This window comes from Mustela nigripes, chromosome 4, assembly GCF_022355385.1.
Source record: "Mustela nigripes isolate SB6536 chromosome 4, MUSNIG.SB6536, whole genome shotgun sequence".
NCBI lineage: Eukaryota > Metazoa > Chordata > Mammalia > Carnivora > Mustelidae > Mustela > Mustela nigripes.
Genome location: NC_081560.1, coordinates 187,747,563 through 187,766,664, shown reverse-complemented (window position 1 = coordinate 187,766,664; position 19,102 = coordinate 187,747,563). Strand labels below are relative to the sequence as shown.

At 51.7% G+C, this 19,102-nt stretch overlaps 1 protein-coding gene across 11 annotated transcripts in view; it reads right to left on the bottom strand.

Annotated features, from left to right (window-relative positions):
• Positions 1 to 7,248: 7,248 nt before the first annotated feature.
• Positions 7,249 to 19,102, bottom strand: part of PTPRE (protein tyrosine phosphatase receptor type E) — a 148,666-nt gene continuing 136,812 nt past the window's right edge. For 5 of the 11 annotated variants that reach the window (XM_059398813.1, XM_059398810.1, XM_059398811.1 and 2 more), the window contains 6 exons: positions 18,776 to 18,869; positions 17,519 to 17,595; positions 16,496 to 16,630; positions 13,336 to 13,461; positions 12,476 to 12,642; positions 10,846 to 11,607 (listed from right to left, as the gene is read on the bottom strand). In XM_059398813.1, the coding sequence (XP_059254796.1) occupies positions 11,358 to 11,607; positions 12,476 to 12,642; positions 13,336 to 13,461; positions 16,496 to 16,630; positions 17,519 to 17,595; positions 18,776 to 18,869 (849 nt within the window). In that variant the 3' untranslated portion in view covers positions 10,846 to 11,357. The other 6 variants (XM_059398812.1, XM_059398820.1, XR_009404034.1 and 3 more) reach the window with 5 other exon arrangements.

Here is a 19,102-nt window from a genome sequence, read left to right as displayed (position 1 = left end):
TCTCGTCTGGGAGGCCTGTAGACACTGGCTTAGGAAAGCTCCTTGGAGCCAGTGCTTGACAACACCCGTCCGAGGACACACGTTTCACTTGGCCTTTTGGGGGACAGCATCAGACAGCTGGTTAACCAACCAGGCCAACTTCGTGCCTGAGAACAGGGTGGGAGACCTACTTGCCGGGGGGTTGGTGACGTCTCCAGGCCCGAGATTCCAAGCGAACAACATCCCATCTGATAGAAAGTTCTCGGGGAACAGAAACTATTCTTACTTAAAAAAAAAAAAAAATTATTTATTTATTTGACAGAGAGAGATCACAAGCAGGCAGCGAGGCGGGCAGAGAGAGAAGGGGAAGCAGGCTCGCTGCGGAGCAGAGAGCCTGATGCTGGGCCCGATCCCAAGACCCAGAGATCACAACCTGAGCCGAAGGCAGAGGCTTTAACCCATTGAGCCACAGGTGCCCCTATTCTTACTTTTTTTTTTGTAGGTATACTTTTTTTTAATTAATTTTATTTTTTTTTATAAACATATAATGTATTTTTATCCCCAGGGGTACAGGTCTGTGAGTCACCAGGTCTACAGGCTTCACAGCACTCACCATAGCACACACCCTCCCCAGTGTCCATCACCCCACCACCCTCTCCTGACCCCCCTCCCCCCAGCACCCCTCAGTTTGTTTTGTGAGATTAAGAGTCACTTATGGTTTGTCTCCCTCCCAATCCCATCTTGTCTCATTTACTCTTCCCCTATCCCACAGCCCCCCCCCCCCATGTTGTGCTCTGACTGTGCCAGCTGCTGACTTCCTTTAGGCCAGAGCCCCCCCATACACACCCGTACACACCTAGTAACACACATACACACTCATAGAGCACATAACTCCCACACAGTCCTACACGCCTACTCCTATTCACGCTACATTCCTAGTGACACACACTCCCATCCACATACTCATACAAACACTCCTACATACAAACCACACACATGCACATGCGTGTGCGCGCTGCATTTGTCTCTGCCTAGGACTCTCCCCCCCCCCCCCCCCCCCCCCCCCCCCCCCCCCTTTCACAGAAGGTTCCCTCCAGTCCTGAGCTCAGCCCTGGTGAGACTTCTCGAGGAACTGGGTCACCCGTTCCCGGGCTGGCTTGGCTGCCCATGCCTTGCCCGGAGGCCGCCTGTGGCGCACGGCTCTGGGAACGGGAGCCGCCGCCTCTGCCGGACGAAGCTCCGTCCTTCCGTGAAGGGCGCACCAGTACTCCCCAGCCTCGTGTTCCACTGGCCCCGGCCACACGACGTGCCCAGCCAGGTGTGTGTGACATGAAATTTTAAAACCCACAGACTTAGGCTTTTTATTAAAGGAAGGGTGAGGAGAAATGGAGGCACAAACACGAGCCCAGAGCAGGGAGCAGCACACCGGGGCAGTCAGAGGGTCTGCTTTGCCAGCGTGTCCACGTCTCCATGAGTCTGCCGTGGTGGGACCGCGACTTTTTCTCCTGGCCAGTGAGCCCTCCCATTAGCCTGGGGGGAGCGGCCCTCGCAGGTAGAGACGGGGACCGCGGGCCCCTGGTCACATGGGATCAGTCTGGGCAGAAGGGGTGGGTCCAGGGACGAGGGTTTGGGCCGCGGCTGTCAGACTGTCTTTCCTCTGGCCTCTGAGCCCGATCCAGAGCCTGAGAGAGAATGTGGGGCTCCCTAGGGGTGGGAGCAGCGGGGAGCGCATGGGTCCCGGGGAAGAGTGGTCTGCCGCAGGTCGAGGAAGGGGGCAGGCGTCTGCGTGGATCTGGAACGATCCCTACCAGGAGGGGCTGAGGAAGAACAGAAGGGAGGGCCTCCCATGATCCCAATACAAGTCAGGACGGGGAGCCTGGGACTCCGTTGCCCAGCACTCACCGACCGGGTCATGGCCTCCGGGTTGTCACAGAGGGACATCACAGATGTCAACTCCATGAAGCAAAGGCTGCCTCTTTACTGAAAACGAGTCAAGATACATGGCTGGGATCCTGCCGTTTGCTGGGCTTTCTACGCGCTTCCCCTAGATGAGCTGCTGGAATCATCTTCCCCGACACCGTATTCCAGCCACAGTTCCAGAACCCCCGCCCCCGAGTCCAGGGCTGTGTAGACGGCCCAGGCTCCCGAGGGCTGGTCACAGTCCTCCCTGTCTTGGCGCCTCCGGCCTTGGGCCATGAACATCCGGTATCTGTAAATCGGGAGTTCCTGACTGTTGGTCTTTACAAAGGAATGGAATGCCCGTGACTTGTTCGCACAAAGCCCTCCTCGTGTCTCCATGATGATTTCATGGGAATGACAGTTCTATCTGGTATGCTTACTGGGCCCCACAGAGGGTCCTGCTGTTGGGCAGAATCGGGCCGTGCTCACCGACCCAGTCTGTCAGCTGGTGAGTCCCAGAGCTTCCTGGGCGAGGGGTTTAAGCAGCCATCAACGACAGTCTTCTACGATGTATTGAAGGGAAATATTTCTGATTTGAATAAAAAAGCGTTGATGTCTATGTGATAAAAAGAATCACAATAAATCGATGAGAAAAAGTCAAGTGACTTTTTGGAAATGGATTAAAAAATGTGGAAAACGGATAAAACGTGAATTGGTGATTCACAGATAAACTGCAAGTGATGAAAGTGTGAAAAGATGCTCCACCCACTGGAAGTTAGGGAAATGCAAGTGGAAACGAAGTATGACTTTTCTGCCTTGCAGTTTTGCAAGAACTAGGAGGTTTGCTCATACCCAGCGGTAGTGATGCAAAGGGAAGCAGGCACCAGCCGTGCCACACGTGGCAAAGGAGTTGGGACATCTTCTGGCAATTTGGCAGTTACTATTTATATTTAAGGTGACACATATTAAAATGCATATAACCCAGACATTTCACCCCTAGGAAGTTCTCCACGAGACGTACTTTGTACCCTAGAGCAAATGCACGTCTGTGCAAGTGTTTCCATCACGCCACTGCAGCATACAAGCCAATGTCCTTCATGGAGGGATGACCATCAGAGTTTGTGAGGTTTGGAGAATTCCAAGTAGCCCTTTAAAGGGGGCTGAGGAAGCTGCATATGTGCGGACGTGGCCAGATGTTAAGGCAGAACACTGAGCAAAAAGGCGATTCACACAACTGCCCAGAGGGGACAGGTTTTGTCACTTCTAAGATGCAAAGTTTTCACATAGGAGTTCTCTAAGTTTGGGATGTATCTCATCCTTGAGTCCTTCAGTGCTCCGAAATGCCACGTAGCCTAGTAGAAGGCACGTCCCTAATCTACACCATTCAGGCCCAGCCAGGTGTTAAGCTCCTTCAGCCCCTGGCTAACTGGCTCCCTAACCTGCCAGTCTGTTCGAGGTCATTAGCATGTGAACTCATGTTTGAATGTTTCCATTTGTTGGGATGGGAAGGAGGGGAGCCCCAGCAGCCTAACTTTTCTTCCTTTTCTGAGGCTGTGGGCTCGGTCAGGCTGGTTGAGTCACCTGGTCCCTTGCTGTCTGGTTGATGACCATTCCTGCCCCCACCATCCCTCTCCCAAACCTCTCCTGTCTGCACCTACACTTTTTTCTGGTCCCTTTATCCCAGGTCCTGCTGTACGTAGAGCTGAGAAGAGACAGGCAGACAGACCCATGAGGAACACCCAGTAATTAAATGGCCCATAGGAGCAAATGGTATCTCACAGCAGGTGGTTTTGGGGGCAGGAGGAAGGGGAGAGGGAATGAAAAGGTTATAAGATCATCTATTTTAACAAATATAACAAGCCTTATAACATTTATGAAATAAATTCAACAAATATTAAGAAGCATAAGGGGGCACCTGGGTGGCTCAGTCAGTGAACCCTCTGCCTTCCGCTCAGGTCATGGTCCCCGGATCTTGGGATCAAGCCCCGCATTGGGCTCCCTGCTCAGCAGGGAGCTTGTTTCTCCCTCTCCCTCTCCCTCTGCTGCTTCCCCTGCTTGTGCTCTCTCTCTCTCTCTCTCTCTCTCTCTCTGTGTGTGTCAAATAAATAAAATCTTTTAAGAAAACTAAGAAGCATATGTTTAAATTCCACATTAGTCCCAGAATATCTGAAAGAGGATGTTGGCGTGTGGGTCCGGGAGGAAGGTGAAGGCGGAGGGGTGCAGAGACAGATGTGGGGATGACCAGAGACATACGGATGTGCAAAGGGAGGTCGGGCAAGGTTTCAGATTTTAGGAGGAAAAGCAGCAGCATAGGAAGGACGTTCAGATTCCCCCTGGCCGTGGACTTCCAGCATTCTGTCCTCTTCCCTGGGACTCGGAGAACCCAGTGCTCAGAGCATAGATCCCTGTTTGGACTCCAAGAGGAGCACAGGCTCCCAGAAGGGCGAGTTTTCACTCCGTGCTGCACACACAGATCACGTCTTCTGAAGAGCGGCCGGAAACTTGGGCCAACCCCCTGGCCACCATGCCCAGTGTCCGGGCTGTCCTCATGCCAGAACTGAGCTAGATTTTAAAAGTCCTAAATTAATTGTCTACATAAATCAGTGTCTACCTCCTAATGAATGTCTTGTCCGAAAGGAAGTAAGGCACCGTTTGAATGCAATGAAGAGATTTCATAGAAGAAAGAGACACAGGCTGGAAGTCAAAGTAAAGATTTATCTTTGCATCAGAATGTTTTAGATCTTGCAATTTGCATATACAAAGAATTCAGCAACATTCACTGGCATTATAATCAGAGCAAGATCAAATTATAGATGTAATAAAAGAAAATATGATCGTTGAAATGGGAATACATACATACATTATAAAGATTGCACATAAATTAAACACAACTGAGTTAAACAAAAGTATCAGTAATCATACATTTTAAAAATAACAGGGGCATGTCTCGGAATGCTGAAACAGACATGTCAGGCTCATTTTAAAAAGTTTTTAAAAACACATAAAAATACCTTTTAAAACACTGGTATGCATTCTTCATTCGTCTAGCACATGGAGAGAAGCAGCAAAGTGGGTCACACAGTGACCGTACAGCTTGTCGATCAGAACGGTAGGCTCCTAATCGCTATTTGGCATATGAATGCAACCGCATGCAACATACAAAACGTGAAGGGTAGGACGCGGTGGCGGCGCTGTGGGGCCGTTTGTTATGTACAATGGACCGACTTTGACCGAGGGGGAGGCAGAGGTCAGTTTCCTGGCTGACACAGAGAGCATGGCCAGTCCCCAAGTGCCCAAAGAGCCTGGGGGGCCTTGGACTGGGGGCAGGAGCTGGGCAGAGGCCATGAGGCTGCAATTTCCAAGCCCCCAGAAAGGCAAGTCCCTCCAAGGGACCGCAGCTTCTGCTTCGTCTCCAGAACTGGAAGGGCCACAGTGGGTGCCAGGTGCCTGCAGTGGACGAGGGAAAGAGAAGAACACACACGGGGCACTGTCCCGAGGGCACCCTGGGTAAGGTTGACCTTAATCTCCATCCAAGACATGGCAGGCAGGCCTCTGAAAGGCCGGTCAGATTCTAATGAGGGTTCCTAAATGAGACCCAAATCCATTCCCTCGGCTGACTTTAAACCCTCACATGCGATATTAGTCACCTTCGTCACAACTGGCCCACTTCGTTTCTAGGGCTTGGTGCCAAATGAAAGCTTGGTTCCCTCTCTTCTCCATCAGTCAAAGAAAGGCTTTGGACTCGGGATTTTAACAATGAAAACACATGGGACCAGCTGGTGTGTCTCGTGAAGTTCCCTCCGTTTCTCTCTTGACCCCAGTGCATCCTAGCTGTACCAGGAAGGAGAGAGGGGGCTGCATTCAGCAGTGCCTGCATGGCCCAGGCATGCGGCTGGCGGCGGTGGTGGCCGTGGTCGCCACGTTGGGCTCATGGCCTTCCAGCGGGTCCCTCCTCTTGCCCAGGGGCAGGGCTCAGAGGAGCAGCGGAGGCTTGATTACGACAAGGCTGCTGTTAGCAGGTAACCAGCCCTGGAGCTGCGGGGTGCACCCCAGGGAGGGACACAGGATGAACAGGGCAATGGGAGGGGGCAATCACTTCTCAGCGGAAATGTCACATAAGGCCTTTATATTTCTTTTAAAAAGAAAAAAAAAAAAAAAAAAAAAAAAAAAAAAAACAAAGAAAAAGAAAAAGAAAAAAAAAGTACCCCAAATGTACATGTTAAATGCTTTTAGTAAGTGAGAGCAGCTGTCATTCATAAATAAATATATATATAATACATATACATTATATATATTATATATATTGTGCTCATCTGCTCCCGAGTGGCATAGAAAGATCACTGTCATTGAGTTAAACTTTTCTACATTCATTTCCCTCCCCCTCTTTTTTTTGCCCCACAAGCCGATCTTGTCCGGCAGTGAGATCATTACTACCCAGTGTCAAAGGGCTCAGTAGTATTTCCATTCAAAAATAAGTTAGCTTTTAGATTTAAGGATTTCTCTCTCTTTTTCTTTTATTTAAATATTGGGGAGTGGGACTTCTAAAAAAAAAAAACCTGTATAAATCTAGATTATAAGATTTCTTTTCTTACAAACAATCTTAGCTTTTACAAGATTTTTTTTAATACCAAAATGTTCCTCAGAAAGTTGAAAGCGTAATTGCTTGTGGTTTTCTCCCCAAGCGTGTGCTCCTTGCGGCTGTGCAAGTCGCCCGTCCAGCTTTATCTGAACGTGAGGACTGGGAAGTGGCTGGTGCTGGGCGTCTGGGAGAGCTCAGACCAGCTGAGGGGCGGGGGCAGAGTGGGAGGCGAGGCTGAGAAAGGCAGTCGGTGGGATGCTCAGGGGGTCGTCTGAGTCAGACGCCCAGACAGACCGATGGCAGGTGGCTACGTGGGAGCACAGCCTGAGAGCTGGCTTCGCTGGACCCAGAGCCGTGCGGGAACCTTTCCACCCGTGCCTACATCGCTCCTCTTCAGGCCAAGACGGCAGGGACCCGGCCTTGAGTAAACGCATGTCTACGGGTCATCCCGCAGCCACCAGCGACGCTGACGTGTTCTATACCTGAGATCAGGCTGTAGTCTCTGATCTTTAAAATGTGAAAACCAAGCACACGAGTTCCAACAGAGGATTTCACAGGATTCCCTGTTTACAGTGTATCTATCCTCATGAACATTTCACCTTCCCCCCAAATGCCACTGCCCAGGACTGTAAAAACAATGGCAGGAAAGAGAACTTTCCTGGTTCTTGAGTCTCGACTGCTTTCTTAACAGCACAGGCTTTGTGTTTTCTCTCCTGCGGAAGCACACGTTGCATATTCAGATTTTTAACATTTAGAAGTGCTGCACGTGTGAAATTCAACAATGGGCTGCATCTGATGCAAAATTAACATATTTACTGGTATTAGCAGAAATATATTTTATGGGATATTACTTGACCTTAATACATGGTTCCAGTTTTTACAGCAAGTGGCCTTCAAAGCATAACAAAATATACACAGAGAAATTAGGACGGGCATTAATGTCAACTATGAAATAAATTAACATGATTTTTATAAAATATACTGACCATTAAATTAAAAAATATTTTAAGGCAGGAATTTTCATTTGAAATTAGCATAATCAGAAAATATATCAATAAAATCTTGTACCACTTTGTAGCAGAATTCATACTGTTCCTGAAAAAAAAAAAAACAAGAATACATTAAAATGATACATTTTTTTTAAAGTCCATTAATTTAATTGGGTGAAACATTTAAAAAGAAGACATAAAAGAGTGTGACCGGTTACAAAATTTACTTTTGGGGCACTTCAAAATGAAGCTGGATTTTTGTTGTTGTTGTTGTTATTTTTAAGATTTTATTTATTTAGAGAGTGAGCGGGGTGGGGGAAGGGCAGAAGGAGAGAGAGTCCCAAGCAGGCTCCCTGCTGAGCGCAGAGCCAGGACCCTGAGATCATGACCTGAGCCGAAACCACGAGCTGGACACTTAACCGACTGAACCATCCAGGCAGCCCTAAAGTTATTGTTTTATATGGAACATGTCGATGTTTAGCTTCAGCTTGTCGTATTTTAGGGCAGTCTGAGTAAAAGGTCTTCAGTTTTCATATTTAAACTGGAAAACAGGTATTTTTGAAAAATCAATGAGAGAAGTCGGGATACTGAACTTCACTGCGTCACAAAGAAGCAATCTATGAAAGTTAAAAAGGATGAAAATCTAGGCTACTTTTTAGTTTAAGCTTACTCTAAAGAGGGGACACTGTTTTATATAAATTTTACTAGATTTCAGGAGAATGTTGCCTCTCTCCGTCTAAGGCATTCAACCCATGAGAACACGGCCGTGCACCTCTTGTCCTCCCCCGGCTCTTGGAGCGGGTGAGGCAGGGAGCCGGGGCGTGCACCGATGGAGGGGAGGATGGGGGTGGTGACGCAGGACCTGTGGCGTCCGCCAGGACTGGACACTTCATGGGAAGCCCGGGAACAGGAGCCCAGGGCAGCTGCCGGAGAGTCTGGAGCTCCGCGTGCATGACAGTCAGCCGGCAGAACGAAGAGGACCCCAGAGGTTTGAGGAGCAACAGGCAGCTAACCTGCCTCTCAGGTAAGAGGGTCTGGTTCCTTGCGGACCAGGTACTTGCTGGCCGGACCAGGTACTTGCTGGCCGAGTGGTGCTGGGCAATTGGGCCCTCGAGGGAGGGGCCCGGGAAGCAGGAGAGAGGGAGTGTGGCTCCCCAGCCCCGCCCATCTTCTCTCCCAAATTTGGAAGTTACTTCAGCCTCACATCAAAGCTGCCTCCCGTCCTGGAGGAAGTGGAAGCACCATTAACCCCTTTCTGTTTTAGCAGCAAACACAAGAGCTCCCTGTGACCCATCCACACTGAGTCCAAGCCACTGGTGCCCAGTGATCAATGGTGTGTATTTTGGCAATTTGTTGAGATGACACAGGCCACACCTCAGGTCACAGACATTTCCCATCAAAGCACAAAGCTCCCAGGAAAAAAATAAAAACAAAAACACTTTTTGCCTTGGAATGCGTGCTGCCCTAAAGCCTGTCTCAAGAGTCTTGCCGAGTGGCCAGCAATTGGCTGACTTTCCAAGTCAGGTTACAAACACTCTGTTAAACTGTGTCACCAGACCAGAGGGTACAGACCCAAGCCCAACGACAGCCACGGGCAGCTTCCCAGGGAGGGGTGCGGGGAGAGGCGGCAGTGGAAAGAGCAGAGCTGAGTCAGGACGGGCGCCTGGAGATAGGAAACGTGGGCCAGACCCGAAGATTCTGTGGGAGTTGAGGTCCCTTCGAAACCGAGGGAGAGTTTGCATGCTGAGCCAGACTAGAGATGTTCTTTGCCACGGTCGCCAGGGGCCTGCCCAGGTCAGGCACTAATGGGCCCCCGACGCACACACACAAAGTTTGTGCACGTCAACTAGAGGCAGGTGCCATCCCCCGCTTTCCACAGATAAAGAACTAAAGTCCAGAAAGTGGAAGGAGCTTGTTCGAGGCTGCAGAGGCACGAGGGGGCCAGCCCTGCGTTTGAGATGACAGCCTGAAGTCTGAGCATCGAAGGGAGACCCTGGCTTAGCTTTCCTGTTTTCTGGGGGCCATGCAGGACAAAAGCTACCCCCTCTGCCTGGGGAAGCCCGTAGTGGACTTAATAGCAGTCAGGAAAGAAGATGAAAGACTGTGGCTCAGAATTTACAACAGAATGTTTTTGGAGGATGTTCCCATGCATTATTATTTTGATTTTGAAAGCCCTCCATGGAAGGGTCTGCCTCCGGTTTTTCCACGCCCAAAGTCAATCTTTCATGTTTGTGATGCTGCCAGGCGGTATTAGCTAGCAGGAGGCTGACCTGGCTTTTAGAAGGACTCCTCTAGCATCTTCCAGAGCTCTACTCTAGCAAGGAGGACTGTCTGCACTGGGGTCAGGGCTCTAAGGAGAGCGAAGGGGCCCCCAGCACCATCTCCTTCCTGCTCTCAGTCATGGCCTGGCCTCAAGAGGGGCACGTAAGGCAAGGGTGTAGGGACCCGGCAGGCACCCCGTTTCCTTCAGTCATAGCGGTTCAAGCCTGTCTGTGCTTTGGGACCACCAGGGAGAGCCTTAACTATCCTGATGCCTGCCTGGGTCTGAGCCCCAGAAAGCGTGAGGGCAGCCTGGCCGTGGGGGAGTGTGAACTCTCTCCAGGCCTCCCTGGGATGCCCTCAGGGTGAGAACCATGCTCTGCCCAGCCTGGGGGTGGGAGGGCAACCCCGCTCGCTCGGTGATTCTAGCAGCTTCCCCCGCAATGGGAAGGTTCTGGAAGCCTCTCCTGCCACATTCTACGCCTACTGGAGTCGGGATCCTGTTAGCCATGCCGAGTAAGTGCACAGGGAGTGTAAAAACGGGAAGACGAGAAAAATGACGGGTTCTAACAGTTTCTGAAATTGTGCTTATTGGGGTAGAACCATCACCAAGCTTGGCGAGGAGGCACGTCTTCTGCAAACCAGGAAGTGTGTGGATTTGTCACAGGACGCAAGACATCGGCGCCAGAAAACGGTGGAAGAGCCGCGGAGACCCAGCGAGCTGTCATCATCGGTGCATGTGTCCAACGGGTCTCAGAGTCGAAGCCATGAGTTCACCCCTCCTCCTACGTACTGCCCCGGGGACAGTCCGCAGCAGACGAGGAAGGAAGGGGATCCATCAGGCTTCACCGCGCAGAGGACCATGAGCTCTCTCCCGTGGGAACTCACCCTCCTCCCTCCCCACACACTCGAGCTCCTTCAACGGAACAGACGTCAAATCCAATGTAAGACCACTCTTGACCCTTTCAGAAACATCCCCACGGCTCCGTCTCTTACCAGGGTTTGCACCATATGCGGTCTCTGAAGTCGCAAACTCTTCACAGCTTGGAACACGTCTAAAAGGCCCTCGGCTTTTACTCGTTCCAGAATGTTGCTGAGCGCTATGAAGGTGCCTGTTCGCCCGGCTCCAGCACTGGGGGGGGGGGGAAGTGCTTCATGCAGACAAGCACACTCACGCTTGGGGAGGGGAAAGGGACAGCCCACAGCCCATCCGTACACATCCACGCAGAGGCCATCATCACTGAAAGCGAGCAAAGTCTACGTGTCTAAGGCTCACGTACACGGAGCAAGAGCAGGAAACATGAAATTCCCAAAACTTGCCCTGTTGCAGCCGAAAGGTGTCTCTCGAGCTGGACTGAGACCGATTACAAGCTTTCAAGCCAGGGCGACAACGTCCCTCCTCCCTCGTGGAGACCGGTGGTTGTCAGGGTGCGGTCCCCAGGACCAGCAGCGTCAGCACCACTTGTCAGAATTGCAGACCGGCCTGGGTCAGGACTAGGGAGAGGTCCTCTCTGGCTAGACTCCCCTGTGCTAGCGGCCGCCTTCAGAGAGGTGCTGCTTCACAAAGGGTGAGGCCAGACAGAGGACGGCCCCTGCCAGGAAGGGTTAGACAAGGAACGCTTCCCAGCAGTGGAGATCTGGGTCTACTCCGTTCAAGATGATCGTCTTCTTGCTGTGCTGGATGAGCCTACAGGAGCAGAGCCCGGGCACCCCCTGGAGAGCCGAGAGAGCAGGCCTAAAGTGGGCAGGTCCTGCTGACTTCCTCCAGAGGCCTCCAGGCCCCCAGTCCCGCACGTGGGCTGGCTCTGACCTGTTTCCATGACCTGTCCCCGCCTCTGCCCTGTGCAACCTTGTTCATCTTTGCCTTCCTGGTGCCCTCCATGTGCTAAACTGTCTGGGTCCCTGGAGGCAGAACGCAAAGGAACGGATTTCTAGTTTATTCCAAAGGATGCCTACAAAGCCCCCTAAGAACCAAAAACCGCGTTCTGTGCTCCCCGTGCTGGCCAGGCCAGAAGTGCACCCAGGCTGGTCCCAGGTGAAGAGTTCCAAACCTTCCAAGTTCAGCCCAGGCTCTGGCGGCCCCAAGGATCAAGGGGGCAACGGCAGGCACGCAACCAGCAGAAGCCGCAAGTGGAAGAAGATTTAGAACAGCTTTAGAAGCAAATCAGCACCCCCGAGAATGAAAATGCCCCAAACTCCTGCTGGGGAGAACTCTGGAGTGGCGGCCAAGGCCTCCTGCTGGCATGGGGGAGGGGCTGGCCTGACCAGGACCTGGAGCCGGCACGTCTTTGGATTTGGATTTTGCCAGATTCGCCTTCCACGCTCGCCACATGTCCCTCCTCGGGCCTCCCTGGCACCTGGCTTGGGAGCTCCAGAAAAATCTGCCCTCCATGAGGATGTGCTATAGCCCTGCCTTGGTTCCCAGAGCTCTGGGGGGAGGACAGGGTGGGGTGGGCACATCAGCCAGAACCAGCACATCTTTCAATGTGAACATAAGCAGCTGAATTTTGGGAACGGGTCAGTCTGAGCTATGTTTGGCTGGTCTGGGGAGGACTTCAAAAGCTCATGGAAACGTGTGTTTGAGTCATTTCCCTGCTCCTCCTCCCACGAGGTCTCCTGTGTGTAGCTAAGATGACATTTAGACACCTAAAGCTCTCTGTGTAGGGAAAGTCTCGGGGACCAATGCCATGTGGCTGGGAGCCCCAGGCTGGGCCTGGGGTCTACATCCCACCAATCACCAGGAGGGGGCGCCCTGGCCCCGGCAGCTCACCTGCAGTGCACAGTGATGGGGTGGTTGCCCGTCTGCTGCTGCTGCTTCTGCACAGCCGCGATGAGGTCGATCATGCCTTTGCCCTCGGCCGGAATCCCGATCTCGGGCCAGCCGTGGAAGTGGAACTGGCGGACCATGCGGGTCTGCTCCTCCTGGTGGGCCAGGGGCTGTGGGCAGGGGAGGGCGTTTCTGCTCATGCAGCCCTGATCATCCAGGAACAGACCTACCCTCCCAGGGAGCAGGGCCCAGGCTTGGGGTCCTCCTGGGTCCTCCGACGGCTGGCACAGTCCCCCTCTGGCTGGACTGGGGGTCCCGGCCAGGCTGTTTGTACGCCGAGTGTACCCCAGAGCAGAAGGCCACAGAATGGGGAGCAGGATACACAGAGGATGTCCCCAGAGCCCCCGCTAGGGCCCGGCGGACACGGGACGGATCCTGGCAGCTTCGCTTGAGAAAACAGGATCGTCTCTTTCCTAAGAAGCCAGGACCCCTCCTGTCCTAGACGCTCTGGAAAAGCCTGGAGAGGCCTCTGTGGCTTCATCCACACCACCTCGTCGCCCTGTCCCCGCCGCTGCCATTTCTCCTGAGCGGGTGTTTGTGGCTGTGGAACGCCTCTTAGAGTTGGTCACTCTGCTCCCCCATCCTCCCTCGTGCTCCAGCAAGGACGCACACGACCACGGAGGTCCAAATGTTAGAGGCGATCTGCCCCTATTCACACGCTAAAAACTGATCCGAATGCACCAGTTAGAAAAGCCTGGAGGAGCGGGATGTGCTGGGACCGTGGTAAGGACCAGGGTAAGGAGCCCCCGATGGCCGCTTCGGGGCCGTCTGTCTATGAGATCCCACAGCACCGGCGACAATACCTGATTGAAGGTGACCAGGAAGTCCCGTATGCTGATGGCTTCCGAAAGCGTATCACTTTTTATTTCGATTGTTATTTCGCCATGAGTCACGGAGCCTTCTGTCGGCCAATACTGGTAGCATTTATCCTTGGGGGATAAAATGAAATTTTAAGTCTCACACGAAATAATGCCCTGTTAGCGGTTTGATATTATGCTGCAGGATGGCTCTCAGACCGTTTAGCGCATCTCATCTGACACAGTAAATCAATAACAAACACGAGTATGGATGCCGGCTAACACCTGTTGACCAAGGGAATCCAGAAACAGGTGTGTATTCGGAACTTGGATACAGGAAGAGATTATCCAATCAACGGAGCTGAGAAAACCCATTTTCCATGTAGGAAAAGGGGTGTGTCCCTGACTCACACTCTACCAGGACTGATAGGAACAGTCCAGCCCTCTTGGAGTTGGGCAGTGCACAACATGCCCTACCATATCTGGTAGCTTTGAACCTTCATGAAAGTAAACCCAGACAGGTTAAAACTTAAAAGTCAAAAACAAAACTGTGAGAGCCCTAGATGAAAATGTCTTTTCTTTTGGGGGTACAGAAGGACTTACTAAAAAACAAGACTTCAAAAGAGTGAACAACCCACAACTCGAAGATTATGACATCAGATTAGAACACAATGAGGGCACCTGGGTGGGTCAGTGGGTTAAAGCCTCTGCCTTCAGCTCAGGTCATGATCCCAGCGTCCTGGAATCCAGCCCTGCATTGGGCTCTCTGATCAGTAGCGAGTCTGTTTCCCCCACCCCCGCCTGCTTCTCTGCCTACTTGTGATTTCTGTCTGTCAAATAAATAAATAATTTTTTTTTTAAAAGAGCACAACAAACTTCCCTTCATCAACCAACATGGCCAAGAGAGTGAAAAGACACGCCATCAATGGTGACAAGATATTTGTAGTTCACACAACTGACAAAGGATTAGAATCAAGAATATGTAAAGAATTCTTACAAGTCAACACAAGAACAAACAACTCACTAGCAAAACAGGGGAAAGGCCTGGCCAGGCATCTTGCAGGGAGGGAACATGCTGTCCGTAAATGTTTGAAGTATGCTTGACCTCAGAGCAATCAGAGGGATGCCAGCCAGGGCCTAGGAGGGGTGACACATACGCACGCCTAGTCGGTCAGCAAACACGAGGAGCCCTAACAACACTAGGGAAGTCAATGAAAGATCTCTCTCCTCCATTGACAGTGTCCACTGTAGAAACTATCCTGTCAATTCAAACTGTCACTCTCCAATGTAGCATTCTGTCCCTGGAACAGGCTACTCCTTGTGCAGCACTAGAACTGTAGGAAAATGTACTAGTAGCACCATTTGTAAAAGAGAAAAAAAAAAAAAAAACAACAAAACACAATTGACCCAAATGCCCGTGACAGGAGAAGGGACAGATAAATGGATGCAGGGTGCACTGTGTGCGGTGAGACACAAGGACATACTGAGGAATGAGCCACGGCGACAGGCATCAACGCAGGAGTACATCAGAAGCATCCTCTGAGTGTGGAAAGCAAGTCCCGGAAGAATACGCACTGTAATGACCCCCTGATAGAAAGTTCGATAGCAAGCAAAACTGAACAGTAGCCTTAAGACATACACGTATAGGATTTCTGAAAAGCCAAGACCACACCCACAAGGACGGCTTTAAAAAGATCAGTAGTGGGGCTCCTGGGTGGCTCAGTTCATTAAGCGGTTGCCTTCGGCTCAGGTCATGATCTCAGGGTCCTAGGATCAAGCCCTGCATCAGGCTTCCAGCTCAGGGAGCTCCCCTGCTTCTCCCTCTCCCTCTGCCACTCCCCCTGTTCTCGCTCTATCTCAAATACATTTTTAAAAATCTTTAAAATAATAAAAAGACCAGCAGTAATAAGTGTTGGTGGAGAAACTGGAAACTTGTATACTCTGGTGGGAGTATGAAACGGGGCAGCTGCTGTGGACATTCTTCCAAACGTCTAGCCAGATGAGTTCGAGAGACAGAGTTACAATGTGGCCCAGCAATTCCACCCCGAGGTGTCTACCCAAGAGAAACGAAAACAAATCCATGTAAGAACTCCAACATGGACGTTTCTAACACGATTCACAATAGCCCCAGAGTGGAAACAACCCACACGTCCATCAACAGACAAATGGGAAATAGAGTGGTATGCCCAAACAAGGCGGCCCATACAACGGAAGGCGAGTCGTCAAGAGAAAAAGAACCTATTTTAACATGGTTAAAACTAGAAAACATAGTAAATACAAGAATTCAATCACAAAAGACAGGTCATATGATCTCATTTACAGGAAATGTCCAGAACAGGTGAATCACAGAGGTGGAAAGTGGAGGAGAGGTTGCGGAGGAGGAAGGAACGGGGCCTGGCTGCACACGGGTAGGGCGTTTGTTCTGAGACCGACCCAGCCCCATTTGATTTAACAGAAGGAAAAGGGCTCATGGAAATGATCTGGAATTAAATAATGATGATGTTTCACAACTCTGTAAATATGCTAAAAATTGCTGACTTGTACCCTTTAAAAATATGGATGGAATAATATGAGTATTATAACTCAATGCACTGTTTTTAAAAGAAGCAAAGAAATCAAAACATGGGTTCAGGGTAGTGGTTCTGTCTTGAAAGAGCTCCCAGATAGGTGACCATCACTGACCAGAGTTTGTTTTTTCGTTTGGAGAGTGGGTTCATGAGCACTTACTGTGCTGTTAACTGAACTCAATAAACAAGGCCCGGATGGAGCTCTGGGGACAGGGAATCACTGACTCATCCCGTTCAACCAGGACACCGTCCGTAAGGTGCCCATGTCAATGTCTATGTCCTTACGGCTTGAAGAAAATGAGTAAATGTTGTTTTGTTCAACAGGTTTTGATCAAATTTGTATTTGCGGAGAAACAAAATGACAGACTTGCGAGGCTGGCTAAGTAAAACGTTGGGTAAGACCAAAAGCCAGTGTGGGTGGCCATGGCTAAGCAAACGGGATCTTTATTCCATGTCCTGCCTGTCTCCCGCCTGGGCCGTGGCCTGGCCTCTGCAGCTGATCACCGGTGGGCCCATCACAGAGGACCGCCAGCGGGCTGGGATGCCGGAGGTGCACACTGCCCCCCCAAGGGCCCGGGCCGGCCACGAGCGCTGCTGACCTGCTCTCTCTCCTGGACCTCCGTCAGCATCACGACCGTGTGGCACTTCCACTCCCACACCATCCTCCAGAAGTCCTCCACGGTGTGCGCCAGCGGCCCCTGGGTGGCGATGAAGTAGTCCTTTTGTCGGTAGCCCTTGGAACAGGGACAGAGATTAGAGTCTGCCCTCCTCTCATGCCGGTTCCTGTGCAGATGCAGGGGTTGGCTTAGGAGAGCCCAGGGGCCGAGGATGGAGAGCATCCTCTGGCTTCCCCAGCTGCACCGAGCCCCCGCAGGCATGCATGCACACGTATACCGTGCCACAGGTCAGGGCACCCGCTCTCTCCCCTGCAGCACCCGGGGTCCCCTCTGAGCAGGTATGGCGAGCCACACACACACGCACACAGACCCTGGTCCCCTGCGACACCACCCGGGCTCTGCTCTCCCATCTTTCTGTGTTTTGGCTCAGTTAGCCTCGTGGGGGTGGACTGGGTGTGGACTTCGAGGAAATGAATTCAAACCCAGTTCCTCCACGCAGCCCAAGCGACCTCCGGCACAGTTTTCTCATCCACAAAGGGGAGCTCGACGCAGACTCGGCCTCTGTGTCTATCCCCACCCGCTCCTCGGCTAATGCCACCGTGCATGGAGACAGCTGGTGACCATGCCTTGAACACACAAGCACGTTGTCCTCATGGAGCGGGTCGCAGACAGTGCAGGACAGAGAGCCACGCAGTGCTGGTGGGTGACCCGAGAGTATTAGGGACAGAATGGAAAAATCGCTGTGTCTTAAAAACACAACGGAAACTAGCAAATTACTTAGCAGGGTGTCTACGCTCTCTATTCCCAAAACTCATTATCCCTTCTTTTCTTTTCTTTTCTTTCTTTCTTTTTTTTTTTTTTCATGCAAGTCATTCTGTTAACAAAATATTTTGGATTTCAGGATTCCTTCCTGATTGTGGAAAGCAGTTAATCAGGAGTCTCTGTGATCACAGACGAAGGAAACATGCATCTTCGCAAAGCACGTCCGGGGCGCCCTATACTTACATCTATAAACGAGGCGTTGATGTAGTCTGTGTATTCCTGACCCCTTTTCATGGAGAGGATCACCCGGTTGAAGTCATCTACGAAACAGGATGTGCCTTCAGTGAGCACACACGCCAGCCCTGCCTTGCGAACTTCAGTGTGCTGCTACCAGCTTCCGAAATACAAAACTTATGAATAAAATTGCTATGTCAAGCCAAGTCCCTGGAAGGTTTACCTTATAAAATAGCTTAATTAAATTGGCCCAGAAAATTATGTTTTGGTAGGAAAGAAAGCTCTGAAAATATTGCAGTTAACATTTTCATCTGTCATGAATTGAAGTAATTCATACCACAATAGGAGCATTAAGAATATTGCATTTCAGGGACACCTGGGTGGCTCAGTGGGTTAAAGCCACTGCCTTCAGCTCAGGTCATGATCCCAGGCTCCTGGGATCGAGCCCCGCATCGGGCTCTCTGCTCAGTGGGGAGCCTGCTTCCTCCTCTCTCAGCCTGCCTCTCTGCCTAACTGTGATCCCTGTCTGTCAAATAAATAAATAAAATCTTTCAAAAAATTGCATTTCAGGAGGGAAAGGACTATGGACAGGCAGGCAGCCCGGAGTGGCGGCCACAGCCACCAAAAAGCCGGGGTCTGAGGCTGCGGCAGGCTTCATCCAGCTCCAGTGCCCTTTTGATGCTCGGTGACCACGAGGCCATGTCCAGGACCTGGGGTCCACCTGCCACGAGGCGCTCCCTCTCCTCAAAGCAGACCCTCTCTCTTCCTTTCCTGCAGTTCCTCTGATCCCTGTGAAGTTCTCTGCTTCCCCCCTCAACAAACGTAGGCATCTTTCCTCCCGCTTACCCGGAACCTCAGTAGGCTAGGGTCCTGACAGCATGCCGGCCCGTTTCCCGCCTCCCCTAGGCCTGGAGCAGGACCCCCTCCCCCATGTACAGGCTTAGGGGGTGACTGGCTGACATAGGAGTCGGGTGGCCCCAGAATCATGGTCAGAGCAAATCTCTCCACTTCCAGGACCTGCTGCCTCTCTCATCATCTGCGTCCCCTCTCATGAGCCGCCCATCTGACGCCGAGGACTGTCTGGGTCACCTGTCCTTGCTCTTCTTCCCAGCCCTCGCCATCACCCCCAGGAGCCCTTAGCCGCAGGCCCAGACAGTGTCTTGCCCTGGGCCCTGGCTCGCAGAAGTGGGTGGTCAAAGACTTCCACAGGGTGCCGACCCCAATCCCGCCTGCCCTGAGGGCCGGAATCCCCCGGGGCTGCCTTACATGGGATGATCTGGATGACCCTGGCCTTTTTCATGTTCGCAGGCAGGTTGCCCGTCCTCATGTTCTCCTTCATGATCCGGACATTGGTCAGTTTCTGCAGCCAAGAATCCCGCAGTCACAACACGGACACCCGCGAGCGAACCCCTCAGCCCCGCACCAACACCTCTCTCGAGGTCATCTGTTCATCTTTCTCCACCTTCAGCTTTTTCCGTGGGCACGACACCCTCCCCCATGAGGGTTGCTCTCCTGTCTCAAAGCCCCTGATTGTTCTCCGCCCTACGTTACGGCCGGGGCAGCCACCCTGCTTTTTCTGGGGTCCAACAGGAG